This window comes from Phycodurus eques, chromosome 19, assembly GCF_024500275.1.
Source record: "Phycodurus eques isolate BA_2022a chromosome 19, UOR_Pequ_1.1, whole genome shotgun sequence".
Classification (NCBI taxonomy): Eukaryota; Metazoa; Chordata; class Actinopteri; order Syngnathiformes; family Syngnathidae; genus Phycodurus; species Phycodurus eques.
In genome coordinates, this window is record NC_084543.1 from 2,228,562 (window position 1) to 2,243,541 (window position 14,980).

Here is a 14,980-nt window from a genome sequence, read left to right on the forward strand (position 1 = left end):
TTTATGTGTTTGAAACTCGCAATTACCCTACTTGAATGCTGACATGAAAGCAGCACACGCAAAATCTTCGCCTTCTCTGCTATACAACAGCTTCCAATCGCAAATGTGTATGTCCAATGTGCATGGCTAATTTTTGTCAATATTCTTGTGCTTTTGTAGACACAGAAACTGAAATTATAACTTGAATACTTAAATTCCCTTTTTTTGGTGGGGACCTGAACGCAGTACCCCCCCCCCCCCCCCCCAAACACGGAAGTGACGAATACACGAATGATCTGGAGGAGAACTTGGCGATGCTCCTTCATATTTTGTCAAACTAGTTCTTCTTCACAGCCAGTGTTCGCCTTAACGACTAAAACAATTCCGACAAAAACATCCCAAGGTGGCTATGTCGTCTCTTCGAGCCGCCTTGGTGGTCTTTTTAGCGGTTACATCGGCCGCGTCGCCATACTGGTCCAAACTGAGGGTAGGTGCTTGACGCCTCATTAGCATTCCCACATAGTTTCCTGGCAGGACACGCCCCGCTGTAACACGATTGGCGCCTGCATCGCGGAAGGGCAAGCGACGCCGATGGAACGAGATGACCATCCTCCGGCCTGGAAGCAGTAGGGCGTGCTCTAGTCATACAACAGCCAATCATATTGCAGCAGCACGTGTGCCGGAGCCAGTAATATTTGAGCAGGGCATGTCCTGCCTGGAAGGCAGGTGGGAATCTTAATAAGGCGTCCCGAACAACACAACAGCGCCACCACCAGAATGAACACGCGCTCTACGGGAGACGCTTCGATTATGCGTCAATCCAATCCAAGGTGAGTGCAAGCGCCAGGTTTTTTTTTTTTTTTTTTGGGTCTCATAATATATACTTTATAATGGTAATACCACTTTGTTGTCAAAGTAAGATTCCAAAGTTTATTTTGGCAAAATGAGTACTTTTATGTGTTGCAAATGAATTGTGCAGGTGTTTCAATGAAAACTGACAAACGATTGGTTTGAAATGTTGCAGGTCCGATCGGGGTGAACCTTTGTCCCGAGGAGCCCGTGCGGCGCTACCTGCTGCGTCCTCGCTCCATGTTCTGCGAGTTCCTGCCGGAGAGCCGCTCGGAGGACGAGACGACGGCGGAGGCGTTGTTCCTGGACGCGTTGAAGGAAGTCGTCGCGCGGTGGCTGCTTGACTACTGCTGTGTCGGAAGCGGAATCCTGGGTAAAAAAAATAAATTATTTGTTCATTCAGTGTTAAGCATATTTTTATCATTGATTTATTAATTCTATGCATTAAAAAAATACATATTCATGATTTTTTAAAAATATTTTTGATATAAATATTATTTATAGTTAATACTATTTTTGAGGGTGTTTTTATTTTATTTATTTTTTGGTATATATTTGTGTATTTACTTTTGTATTTTTTGTCTTTTTCCTCTCCTTATTATACTCAGTTATTTTCTTGTAATATGACTTATTGGTATCTTGTTTTTTTGTCTACTTTTTAAAATTAATTTGTTTAAATCTTTTTTTTCTTGTAATATTACAACTGAATTCAGGTATTTATTTATTTATTGAATTTTTTTGGGGGGTAAAAAAATTCGACTGTTCTTAAAGTTACCCAGTTTTCCTTGGAAAATTACAATTATGAACTTTAGAATTGGAATAATAAGACTTTTCCTTGTTTTTTTTCCTGTGGTAAATTACAACTATATTCTCATAAAAAATTCACATTATATTATGACTTAGCACATTATTTCTTGTAAAATGGTGAAAAAATTAACAAAAAAATTTACACATATTCAATCTGTTTTAATTAATCATTTCATTACAAATATTACATTTTTATTTAGTTAATTTTATACTCAAAAGAGAATTTACCTTCATTCTTTTTAAAAATTCAATTAAAAAAGAAATGGGTTATTTTCAATTGGATTAACTAAAAGAGGAATTGAAAAAATTAATGTAAATGTTTTAAAGTTTTTGCAGGCGTCCCTGTTGAAAATTCAAGTAAATCCAGACCAGATTTTGAATATCTATCTATCTATCTATCTATCTATCTATCTATCTATCTATCTATCTATCTATCTATCTATCTATCTATTAATCAGAAGTCACCAAAACTACATACATTATATATACATTTTTATATTTTGGGCAACCTCCCGTGTGATTTATGTGCCAATGTCAACCTGAGATGGAAAATTGGCGAGCACGTGACGTGCTCTCCCTTCTTAGAATTGTGATGACAACATTAGCCTCTTGAGGTCGCTGTTGCATAACTTCCCTTGAATTGTCCCTCCTCATGTGAACCAATAGATTTAATTTCAGTTTATTTTGATAATGTATGCGTGCTGTAAAGCAATGCACTGGCATATTATTACAGTAGGATCCTTAAATAATTCTAAAGTATTATATATGTATTTTTAATGGGTATTGCAATGGATACTTTATGTTATAAGTGTATGAATCCTAAAACAAGTGATATTGTCGCAGTTCTTTTTTTGCCCAAGTAAGTCTTTTTCCTTTTTTTTTTTTTTTTTTTTTTTTTTTTTAATTTCCTTCCCCACAGTCCCACGTGGTGTTGCACAGCTTGCATGTCTCCCTGTTGGCAAGTGGGCCAATATTTTTAGCAGCGCCGTCCTATTTTCTCGTCCACATTTGACATTGCCGCACGTCACACACACTCGTAGTCCGGCCAACTTTTTCGACTCCCAGTTGTCATGAATGATTGGCCTTTACTGATGCTTTCCATTCTCTCGCTGCAGATTTCTTCCCTGGTGGCGCTTTTAGCCAGGAAGTGTTCGTCGGGCCTATCGTCATCCGTCCCTCGTGCTTGAAGGATTTAAGCGCGCGAGCGCACATCTGCCTGATGTCAATTGAGTGCAAATCGTTGACATTTGACAATGAGGCTTCGGATTCGTCGATGGCCGTGCGGAGTTTCTCATTGAGGGAATCGGGCTCCGTCATGAAGGCAGAGGTGGCAAGTAAGCGAGAATAAGTACTTCAAGTGCATTTTTTTCCAAGTATTGGTGTTACTGCAGTGTACATGAATTCCAGATAATATTTAACAGATACAGCGGTGCCCTGAGATACAAATGGAAGTATTTCAAATCGTGAATGGGAATGCCACTTATCTGTTCCAGCCTGCCATAAAAAACTGAAAAACATTTGGTTTGGTTTTTTTTTAAAAGAAAAAACATCCCTCTATAATATTGCACTTTATAAAACAACATACAGTGACATGGTTAAATGTAAAAAAAATGAAACAGTTTAGCCACATTTTGGGCCACAATTCAGGAGACATTGTGCAGCTCCTGTTGTTCACACCTTTGTCAGATGGGGGCAGTATATTAACACAGACATACACGGAGACGGTCACAGCTCCTTAGCAAGCTGCATGCAGTAAGATTAGTTGTTCTTCGTAGAGGATAAAGAATATCTGCCTGTGACTATTGTGTTATTGCCCGTCTACATGACTTCCTCTACAGTCAAATCTTGAAGGTTTTGATTTGAGATACAAATGTTTTGACCTCAACGCTTGGTCATGAAACTCTTGAGTCAAGGCGCCACTGTATTTTCTTCGGTTGCCGATGACCCCGAGATGACCCCTTTCTTTTGGACGGCGCTCCCGTCCCGTGATATCCACCGGCAGGCGCTCGTCTCGGCGTGGCAGCGGGCGGCATGTTTAATGGATTAGCGATGACGGACGCCAATGAGGCCGGACGCCATCCAATTGAGGAAAAAAACAAAAAGAAAGATAGGAAGAGCGGCCGGAGCTGGAACGCAATCCGAGAGGAGGAACATTACGCCGGTAATACTTTCATTCCGCTTGTGTTTCCGCCATTGATCTCACCAAGCGTAACGGCCAAGTCATCCGCTAATTAGCGACCGCGTCGGCCGCCATTCATTTTTAATCACCGTCGTGGAAGCTCGCGTGTGCGTGTATGTACCTGCGTGTGCGTTATTTCGAGGAGATTCAATTAGCACACAAATAGGGAGGGGGGAGGGGGAAGGGGAAGGGGGTCAAGGGTTGCAGGTTCGAGTCCCGCCGCAAACCAAACTTAGATTTTAGAGAGGTTCTTTACCACTTTTTTGTATTCACTCTTGAGTAGTACCGAGTACCAAGTACCGATACCACTTGTACTTTGGACTCATACAATTTCAATGAACACAATGACAGATAATTGTGAACAACCACCTTTCGTACTTTCTGACGCACATGATGAATCAGCGATGTATCAAACCACCGCAGTGTAGCGCCATCTACTGGCGAGGAGGACTTAACTCAATTGACTCCCATTTAAAAAAAATTTTTTTTGCCTTAAGTATTGATGGCTGGTATCGGCACACTTCACGAGTCGCCGAAACCTTGAAATGAGGTCAGCGTCGGCCCGATATCAATCCCCGTTACCGGTACTTGCCCATCCCTATTTTATTTTTATTTTTTTTTTATTTCAAAAATGTTATGAAAACAGCGGTAGAGTGAGCCCCCGCGTATTCGGAGGTTGACATTTGTAGCTTTTTGGGTTTTTGTGTTAGCTTGTATGCTAGCTAATTCGTTTAACGAGTCTCGTGAAGTTGATTTGTTTGCGTTACATTATTTCACTATTAAATACAGTTTATGTAACATGAGTTCAGGATTCTGTACATGCTAGATACTTGGTGTTGATGCTTTATGATCCTCTCTATTTTAATTGTTTTGCCGCCATCTTATGGCAACTCCAAACTGCTTTTTTTGCAAACTCAAAAATGGCTTGATTTAATAATTTTACAAATAATTTGAATGTTTCTCATTAGTACACAATCCCTCTGCTCTTTTTATTCTTTTCTATTTATGTATTACCTTTACCACTCTCTGCATTGTATGCAGTTTTATATTAATTAGATTTGAAAGAGTATTTGCAATCTAATCCTGAGCGAAGCGCAATTTGAATTTTTACAAAGTAACATCACGAACAACGAGAATCGTGTAATATTGTACTAACAATGACGTAAATGTTGAATAATATTATCACCAACGACATAATGTTCTTGTATTTGTATGAGTATTATTGTCTCGTGGTAATTGTAAAAAAATGTAACACAACTGTAATGTATTTGTATGTTATAATTTGTAGGATTTTGTCCTTATTATAGCAAAATATTACCTTTGAGCGCATTCCCACCTGTTGTTTGTTGGGCTTGTGGGACGTGTTACTTGAGCGTGTTAAACATCACGTCGTCATGAAAAACATCTCCCGGTTTATGCGCCTAATCCGCTTTTAGCGGCTTTTCTTTCCGCGGAGCCTTAATTCTCTCACGAGGACGCTGCGAAGGGGGTTGAGGGTCTTTCACGACACAAGCTTGAATTTGTCAGAACGGCTCCGATGTGAGAGTAACAAAAGGCATCGCAGCTGTCGATGAGACGAAATGGGAACATTTGTTTTTAACAGCGTTTGGTTCCAGTTTTCATTTTGACGTTTTGACATTTGAAAAATACCCTCAATTTCATTCATCTGAAGTGACCCAAAATACCCCAAAATGAAAATATTGAAGATATTGCGCCGTCTACTAAAATGGATTTTAGATTTGCCACTGTGTGTTGAATGAAGGAAAATGGTGATGAATTTGAAAAGTGTGAAATCATTTTTTGTCATGGGATAGTAGTAAAAGTGCTCAAAATGGAGCCTGTAACAGTCCCGAGAACTGTCTGTGTAGCCACCACATTTGCACAGATTCCCGTAAAACGTGCGGAACGTCTTGTTGCTAATCTTTTATGACCGGTAATCTTTTGTCTTCCGCAAATGTTTGGATTCATCCATGTTTTTTGTAAAGGTGTAAGTGTCCTAGATTCCATTCAAATCAACCTCACAATTAATCATACTTATGACATCGTTAAGGAAGCAAGTTTCAACAGGATTGGCCAAATATGGTCAGCCGGATGACGCGATTAAAGATCAGCCTATCCCGGAGCGACCGATCAAAGAAGAGGAGTTGTCCCAATTCCTGAATTTCTTCTTCTGCCTTATAGAATAAATTCTTTGTGTTCAGACCAGCTCGGACTCGATCGCCTTAACTGGTTAAATGAAGGTTAAATAAATGCGGGGGAAAAAAAGGATCCACATCATCTGTTTGTTAATATCTCTGTGGTTCGTGATTTGAAATGTACAATTATCGTGAAGATATTCTTGGCCCAGGTCAATGCTGATCCGGAACATACTACGGTATGTGTGCGTGGAAAATGAACAGTATGTAAGTGAAGGTAAAACGAGAGTCCCGTCAGGGGGAAACACAATAGAAAGCATCCATCTCCTGGCGCGCACAAAAGCCATGTGCTGATAGTGGCTTCCATGGCTGCTGTCAGCTCCTCACTCTCTCTCTCGCTCTCTCTCTCTCTCTCTCTCTCTCTTTCGCTCCCTCTCGCTCGCTCTCAGAGGACGCAAGCGTCTGATTGGCCGCCGCCTCACAGGGAGCGGGATGCGGGAGCGGCAGGAGGAGAGCGGAAGATGCGACGATCTGGCGCGCAACTTCCTCGCAGCATGTTTGGATCGGGCTCCTTTTTGGGCTTTTTTTACCTTTTTCCCCCGAAAATGGTCGACCGCCGCCGCCCTCGTGGAGCCCCCCTCGGCCACGCCTCTGGAGTGATGTGACCCCCTCCTGACCCCCACCCCCCGACACCCCTCCCTTGCCCCCCGACCCCGAAGCGGACTCAAGATGCCGGTGATGAAGGGGCTCCTGGCCCCCCAGAACACCTTCCTGGACAACATCGCCACTCGCTTCGACGGCACCCGTAAGTGCACGCTGCTTCCTATATCATACGTCATTTATTTCAACGGGATATTTGAAGGAAAAATGTACTTTTTAATGTTGCCTGCTAGCGTTGCTGCCCTCCCAGCAAGTGTGAAATGAAACAACCAAATAAATAGTTTCCTGCCAATGTTGCAAATGTGCCCGCGACCTGACTGCGATGTAACAGAGGAGCTAATTAACGTAAGGACTGCGTACTCCAATCACATAAAAGATGACTTTTTGACTACCAATAATGATAATGTATGTTTGCCAGTGACGTGTAGTGACAGGCAGAAGAAAGAAATGCTCGCCCACCAGATGGCGAAAGGTAGCGTTCCGTTTTTCTATCCACCTGTTGCCATCCATGCAACGAAATAGCAACTGCGTTCTGAGATCGTCATCATTTCACTATCGATACTGGAGTCATCCTTTTTATCGTTGGTTCTTTCCATTTTCAACTGGCAGTCGAAAAACAAAAAAAAGTGATTTTGAAATGTTCAATCTGACCCGAAAGCACCCAGAATTGGCTGATTTCTTTTCATATTTCATTTAAAAAAACCCAAAAACAACGAAAAACAATATCGCAGCTCACTGAGTCAGTTGTGCAACTCTTCTATGTGTGTAGCGCTACAGCTGTATTATACTGCCCCTGGTGGCCAAGGCGTGCACATCAAAAGGAGTAGCACAATGTCCATTGGCTTGAAGCAAAACAAATGTGGCACAAACGTTCTCATTCTCGATGTTTGATTGAATTGTTTCCTTAACTGTATGATTTCTAAAGCGCAATAGTTAGCGGCTGCTCTTTTTGTGCTCGCCAAACTGACTGACGGGCCGTTTGTCACGCTTTCATGTGGCAGCGGCGGCGACCGCGTAGGCAGCCGCTTTGCCGTGCTCTTGTTTTGTAGCGACAGCCTCCTCGGGGGAGCGTGCGCCCCGTTGTAGGCGGCGGCCGTGGGGACGCGCGTGTGCGTGTCTTGCTTCGAGTCCTCCAGGGGCCACGCTAAATTCGTGAAGAAATATGATGCAATTTTGCCATATTATTCTATACGTTGAGTATTTGTGGTCGTTTTTCTACCAGCCCCCCCTGAGCTTTATTTGTTGTGGGACGTGCACGGCGGTTCGCGTCAAAATGCTCTTGTGGGTCTACGATCAGGGGTGTCAAACTCGTTTTTGTCACGGGCCACATTGTCGTTGCGGTTTCCCTCAGAGGGCCGTTCTGACTGTAGAAGCATAGAAATGCCTAATCGCCTCATCATATTATTATTTTACGTACAGCGGCATCTCGGGTTTCGTATGCCCTAATTTTAGTTTGGGGAAACCTATTCACCGCGCCGAAGCCCTGCGTATTATACAAGCATTGCTTTGGGTCCATCTTGTGGCATCTTGGTGCAAAAGAACTGCGTTGAAGTGAGTTAAGGAGCTTCGTGTCGTGCTTTGCCGCCATCTTGTGGCATCTCTAGGCAATGACAGACCTTTTTGGCAAAAGTTAAAAACATGTTTTTTTTTTTAAATCTTTTTTTATTTGATTGTTTTTTGTTTGATTGCAGTGAAATTTAGATTTGTCTTTTTTATTTTTTTTATTTTTCCCTAACCAACAGATGGACCAAATTTCTCTGATTCTTTTTACTAATCAAGTTCCATGTTTGCAACCACTTGTTGCTAGGCAGACTTCAGAGGGCTCCATCTTTACTGCCCCATGACATATGCCAACGACGCCGTCACTGCTCTGCAATAAGTGCAAAATGTATAGGAAAGCTGGTCCCAGCTGGCTGGCCTCAGCAAAGGCCAAAGTTGCCACTGTTACACTCTTCCCCGAGCCAAAATGCCCGCCGCTCAAAATAGCTGCCGTCCTGTTGCCCGGGTGACAGGGCGCCACCTCTCGTGCGGGACTCACAGCGAGCAGAGATGCAAAAAAAACCCCAAAAAACAATGGCTAGTAATTGTAAGTACCTCACTTCTTAGACACTAATGTTCACGCTTGGACATCAAAATATGTAACAGTCATTAGACGTCTGTTGCTAACCAAATCAGCAGCAGCACCTACTGAGCCCAATCTTCTTCCTTTATTCTTAATCATAGTCCATTGTATTTAGTTTATTTTTCTAAAGGGAGCTGTCTATTTGAGGTGTAGCGTTTATTTTATTTACTCAAGCAGACGACAACGCCGGTGATTTATATGGTGAATTATGACTAATGATCTGTTGAGCTATGGAACAAGGCTAAGCAGAACGGTTATTGTTTGAGGCAGTACAGTGGAAAATGTGTCAAACTGGCAAAAAACAAATCTGAAGAAAAAGTGCCGACTCGGCGGCAGCAAATGTCAAAACACTGGCTCAGACGTGTCACTCAAACACGCACACGCGCGCGCACACTCATTTTTATATTTTACACAGCCACCCAATGGTTCGTGTCAGTCCAAGTAAGCTGTTACATTAACTTCTCTGTTTTATTGCTCTCATTATAAAAAAAAGCAATTAAAATTGTAATAAATTTTCTTTAGCCCCGGGCATTCATTTCGCACCACTATTGATTGGGACTCGGGGGTGGGGGGGGGGGAAATACAACTTCTTAAAACTACTTGAGTCTGTAAAGCAATTAAACAGTTGACGCTAACGCTAGCGCCAGTCTCCGTCCTCGCTACGACAACATGTTTTAATTTTCAACTCTGTTTTCTTTTCGACTTTGTTTTAGTCTTATGGACACTGTTGAACTTCCTTAAACATTGACAAGACCGTTAATAACAATTATTTTGTCGTCAGTTGTGGAGATATAGTGTTAAACTGTATTTCACCTTTTCAGTTTTCCCTTTTTTGGGGGGCGGGGGACGGGGGGGAGGCGTGGCTAAAATGGCGCTTAGTGACGCAATTCGGTTTCGGGCACGAGTCGCCGCTCTTCCGTTGTATAAGAATTTGAGCGCCCTCCTTGGCGTCAATGGTTATGCTAGCCATTTTCTTTTTTAACAACTTACATAGTGTTCGTACTGAGAAAAACAAGACAGCTAGCTCAGGATTTTATGTTGTCAAAACATAGCTTTGCTAATGTTGTGACCTGGCTAACAAAACCGCTAAATTAGCTAATAGTAACAGATGGAAAAGTACATCTTATCTGTATCTTTCTTCAGATTGTTCCGACATGTCGCTTTTTCGTCGTCATTTGCGGAGGTTGAAAAAAGTAACTGGCCTATTTTGACAAAGTAAGAAGCACAAACATCTAAGTAAAAAGGTGATCGCGTCGGCTTTTAAGGATTCCTCGTGTCACGTGTCAAATGCGCCGCGCATTCGCATGCTGCTGTGTATTTTTGCGTGGCGTATCCACTTTCACACGGTGACAGCGGCGGTGTGGAGGCAGCTGCAGGCGCAGATAAGAAGCCCCTTTGTACCCGCACCCCTTCGGCAAACACCTTTCACTCGCAAGACGAGCAAGCGGCGGTCGCAATGTTACACGCACACACACGAACACGCCGTCATTGCTTCTTAACTTTCATTCCCAACCAACCATTTTTAAAGCAGAGTTTCCCATATTTCCAGCCGTTTGCCAGCATTTTGAAGGATCTTTTAAGAGACAACCAACGTTGTGTTCTGGGACCAAATCCACCAAAAGAACGAATAGCGTCTGTTGATTTCAACATTTTTTTTGGTTCCTTAGTAATCAGCAGAAGAACATGGGTTGTTTTTTTTGCTTTTGGGACACCTCAAACTACAAGACATCAAAAACAAGATTAAGAAATGTCTTTTGATGGAAACAAATTAGTTACAGATCTACAACTATGAAACGTGGCGTGAGCGACGCTGACTCGCCGTATGGCTGGAGCTGAATGTCGGTGGCTTTTTTTACATGGAGTTCACCATTCACTCAATCTTTTCTCACAATCGCGACATGTTTATACCACACACACGCAAATTCTGTTAGAGTGTGCGGTGCCAAAACTTGTCCAACTTCCAATGTGTTGGCATTTATTTCCCTCATAATTGACGTGACAAGTCAAGATTTACCGCCTAATCTTTATCTTCCACTCAAAAGTTGTGCCGAACTCAAATCTAAAGTGACGCAATGCCGCCATCTACTGGCGTCTGTTAGTCATTACAGTGGTTTACAAACCTGAATTTCACACACAAGCTGGGCAAGACCCTCTTCCATGCATGTCCGTTGAAAACATACTTGACGACTATATACGCCCATGGCAGTGAATGAATTAAAGATTATATGCAAATGTATGGAACTGAGCTGAGCTGAGCAGTGAATCTCGTGTACCACTGCTTTAAAAGCAGTGGTACACGAGTGTCATTTTTAAATGACAACGCTTTGGTCACAAAGCCGCACCAGAACGTGCGTTTATTTTGGATGTTTTGTTTTTCAAACAATTTCTTCTTTATGCGTAGCAGGTAGCCCGTAAAAATTGTCGTGTGTGGCACAATAAAGTCTTCACGGCACCCCACAGATTTGCTCCAATTGCACGCATACGTCACAGCAGAGTATTGCCGGGCCGGGCTCACGTGGGACCACTCGTGCTCTCTTGCAAATCTCCGCCAGGCCGTTGCTTGGAAAGTGTCCTTTTAATCGCAGAAAAACAATAATAAAAGAGCCCAGAGTGAGGTCAGTCCATCAAACAGACAGGAGGCTGACTAAGACTGAAAAAAAAGGTACACACATAATGTCAATAGAAATAGAGAGAGAGAAAAACAAGGAAAGTGCAGAACAAGTGAGACAAAAAGACATAAAGTTCCAAAAATGGATTCCAACCCGTTGGTCCAGTGAGACGGTTTATATAACGTTCACCTAAGAAGTGTTGCCTTTTTTTTTTTTTTTTAGGATTTAGAGCACTGACGAGCTACATGGAAAATGTTGATGCCCAAAAACATGTAAAAACGGATTGCTTTGAGTAACTCTGATGTCACGTTAAAGGTAGTCGCTCTTTAGTGCTACGTAGCATTAGCCGCCGTCCTGGCTTTTGCTGTATTAGGTATTACATACGCTATGTTGTCAGCAAAAATATTGCGGTTTCGCTGCATCACAGTTTTGTAGTAAGTACAGCTCTAAAATCTAGTGTTTTAAATAACGTCTTATAGCTTCTTAGGTAGGCCTACGTTAGCAGACATAAGATTTTTTTCTAAATAAAATCAAAGCGTAGTACCGTATAACAGTAAAAGAAATTATTTCTCAGAAAATGAGTAGCTGCTAGGCGCTTCTTTGTTTTTGTGAAGTAATGTCAGAGCGGAAACAAAACCATGTCATGTCGCTTTGCCTGCGTTGACGACTGAAAAGAACTCGTACCAATTGAGGACTATAAACATCCACGGCGGTGAACGAGTCAAGGATGTAGGCGAAATGCAAAGGCCAATGGCGGAACCTCACTTCCTTGTTATTCTACTGGAATAAGTCTCGTAGGACAAACAAACACACAAAGAGCTAAGAAGTTTTTTCCTCCCACAACATGTCAGCAGCTCGCCTCTTTCTCATTTGAAGCGCGAAGCCGTGACGTAAAACGAAAGCGAACACAGAGTGTGCGCTAATGACCAAAACAAGTGCTGCGGCTTGGCATTTGAGTGGATTGCCGCTGCACACTCTCATCTGCTGTTTTATTGCTTTCTTCCGTCATTCTTTCTAATAATAATAACGCAAGCTCAAGCTGGTGTGTGGCCATATTAGCGCATGTTGATGAGCGTGGCAAAATGGCAATCATCGCACGCTTGTTTAATTTGCCCTCAAGTGACGCGCTGACTTGCTTCCTGCCTCTTTATTGCGTTCAGAGCAGCACTCAAATCTTATTTCAAATCTTGTTTATTTTCCTGCTTTGTGTCTTGGGATGGAATGCGACCACTTTGCATTGGGTTTATTAAACATGCTAAAACCAGTTCGGCATATGCTAGGCAGTTAAAAAAAAACAAAAAAACTTTGCGTTATTGACAACAAGGAATAGTATTAGTGTGTCAAATTCAATTTTTTAAAACATGGTTTTATTTTTTTAGTAAAAAAATAATGTGAAATTAAATGCTGTTTTACAGCTATTTTTTTAATGTATGATTTTAATTTAGGAAAAAAATACATTTAAAAATAGCACATTATATCAGTGTTTTAATCTTCAATATTTTGTACATTTTTAGTTCATTTTTTATTTTAAAAATGTGATAGCGTTTGATATTCAACATTCTTTATTTTCCTTTTTTTCGTCAAGGAAATGGTGTGGTTTCTTGTCAACACACAATATTTTTGCAATTTAATAAAAAATAATAAATCAATGTCTTTTTAAAATTCAGCATTACCACACATTATTTGTAATATTAAAAAAACACCTTTCCATATTATTTTTTTTTTAACAGTGTGGTATCTCTCTGAGCTTTTTAGAATACAAAAGTATTATTTTTCTAACATTCTGCCTTTTAGTTCGGATTTAGAAGAAAAAATATCATTCCGAATGTTGGGATTTAAAAAATAATAATAATAAGTAACAGGTGTGCATTTTTGTAATATTGGACACTTTATTTAATTGTATTTCCAGTTAAAAAAAAAAAAAGAAGAAGGACTTAGCACGGCATTGATCTTAAGAGTGGACCGATGAGGTGCGTTTTTCTTTTTCCTGTGAGCGGCAGACAGCAACTTCCTGCTGAGCAACGCGCAGGGCCAGCGCGGCTACCCCATCGTGTACTGCTCGGACGGCTTCTGCGAGCTGACGGGCTTCACGCGCACCGAGGTCATGCAGAAGAACTGCAGCTGCCGCTTCCTGCACGGCGCCGACACCAGCGAGCGCGTGGCCCAGCAGATGGAGAAGGCCCTCGAGGGACGCCAGGAGTACCAGGCCCAGGTGCACTTCTACCGGAAGAACGGTACGGACGCGCCCCGCCGCCATCATCGTCATCGTTGTTATTAGCGTCATTAGAGGACCAGGCATTTATTGGACTAAGAACGAAGGCCTTTAATGATGCAAATGCATTTTTCTTCAATCATGTTTAATGCTATGATACGCCTCTGGAAATACTTGACAGCAAAGCAATATTCTAAGTTTCTCTTGATTTTTGTTTTATTCTATCGACTACTTACAACTTAACGCGCAAATTCTAAATACAAATCGAAAAAAAAATAATGGTTTAAGGTCCGGTGTTATTTTGGTCCCTTAATTTGTTCCCCAGAGCTGTATACTTTGTCATTATTTATTCAAATAAATCATTATTCTAAATGTCAAAAATAAAAAAAAATTAAAAAACAAAATACAAAAATAAATCTCGAATTTAATGTAAACTACCACATTTCCGCAAATAATAATCATTATGTACTCAACCGGATAAGAATAGAGCCATTTAATTGTGCAGGTGCATTTTTATCACTTGTAACGGTATTATACATTTTTTTCATTTATTTTAACCACCAACTAATGAAATAATTAAAACATGTCTATACAAGTGTGTGCGTGTGTTTTCCTATTTCTGTGAATGTGTTTATAAATGTAAATAAAAAAATAATCGTAATATGAAGTCATATTTAAAAAAACAAAATGTATACGGCTAATATATTAAAATAAATATAAAATATTGTGGTAGCCCTTTAGATTTTCTCAACTCAGCCCAAAAGAATAATAATAATAATAATACTGATGATGATGACGATGTTTTAATGTTGTATTGTGTGTGTGTGTGTGTGTGTGTGTGTGTGTCAGGAGTAAGCTTCTGGTGCCTGCTGGACATTGTGCCCATCAAGAACGAGAAGGGCGAGATGGTCCTCTTCCTGTTCTCCTTCAAGGACATCACCGACAGCCACGGAAAATGTCACCACAACAGCAGGAGGGAAGGTGCACGTCTTGTTGGCGTTTTGTCGCCGTTATTTGTTATTTTTTCAGGCGCGTCCATTGAATTCGCACGGCTTCGCGTCAAATCCCGCTGCATCTGCATCAGCGCTTTTTGCGCTCGGGCTGCTTTCTTCCTGTATGTTAGCATTCCGTCGATTCTCATCAGAAGCGCTCGCTGTGTTTTGTGCGCTAGTTTCGGAGGAGGACAAACATCGGCGGAGGAAGGGCAGCTCCCACCTGAGCGAGGCCCGCAAGCGAGGGCGCAACCTGTTGTACCAGCTCACCAGCCGCTTCTCCCGGGGCGGCAAAGGCGACGTCAACCTGGGCGAAGTGAGTGCGCCTGCATATTCATTGAAAACCCGTGCGCTGTTATTCGCCGTAAAACTCACCTATTCGCTGCTTTTGTGCTCGGGCTGAAAAAAACAAAAAAAAAAAAGGATATCATATAAT

General features: G+C 41.6%; 1 protein-coding gene across 7 annotated transcripts in view; it reads left to right on the forward strand.

Annotated features, from left to right (window-relative positions):
* The first annotated feature begins 271 nt into the window (after positions 1-271).
* LOC133417691 (potassium voltage-gated channel subfamily H member 4-like) overlaps positions 272-14,980 on the forward strand; it is a 30,097-nt gene continuing 15,388 nt past the window's right edge. For 4 of the 7 annotated variants that reach the window (XM_061705685.1, XM_061705689.1, XM_061705690.1 and 1 more), the window contains exons 1-7: positions 272-809; positions 1,004-1,201; positions 2,751-2,969; positions 6,399-6,754; positions 13,341-13,574; positions 14,402-14,533; positions 14,724-14,860. In XM_061705685.1, coding sequence (XP_061561669.1) covers positions 6,679-6,754; positions 13,341-13,574; positions 14,402-14,533; positions 14,724-14,860 — 579 coding nt within the window. In that variant the 5' untranslated portion in view covers positions 272-809; positions 1,004-1,201; positions 2,751-2,969; positions 6,399-6,678. Of the gene's footprint in view, positions 810-1,003; positions 1,202-2,750; positions 2,970-6,035; positions 6,227-6,398; positions 6,755-13,340; positions 13,575-14,401; positions 14,534-14,723; positions 14,861-14,980 lie in introns of those variants that run through there. The other 3 variants (XM_061705688.1, XM_061705687.1, XM_061705686.1) reach the window with 3 other exon arrangements.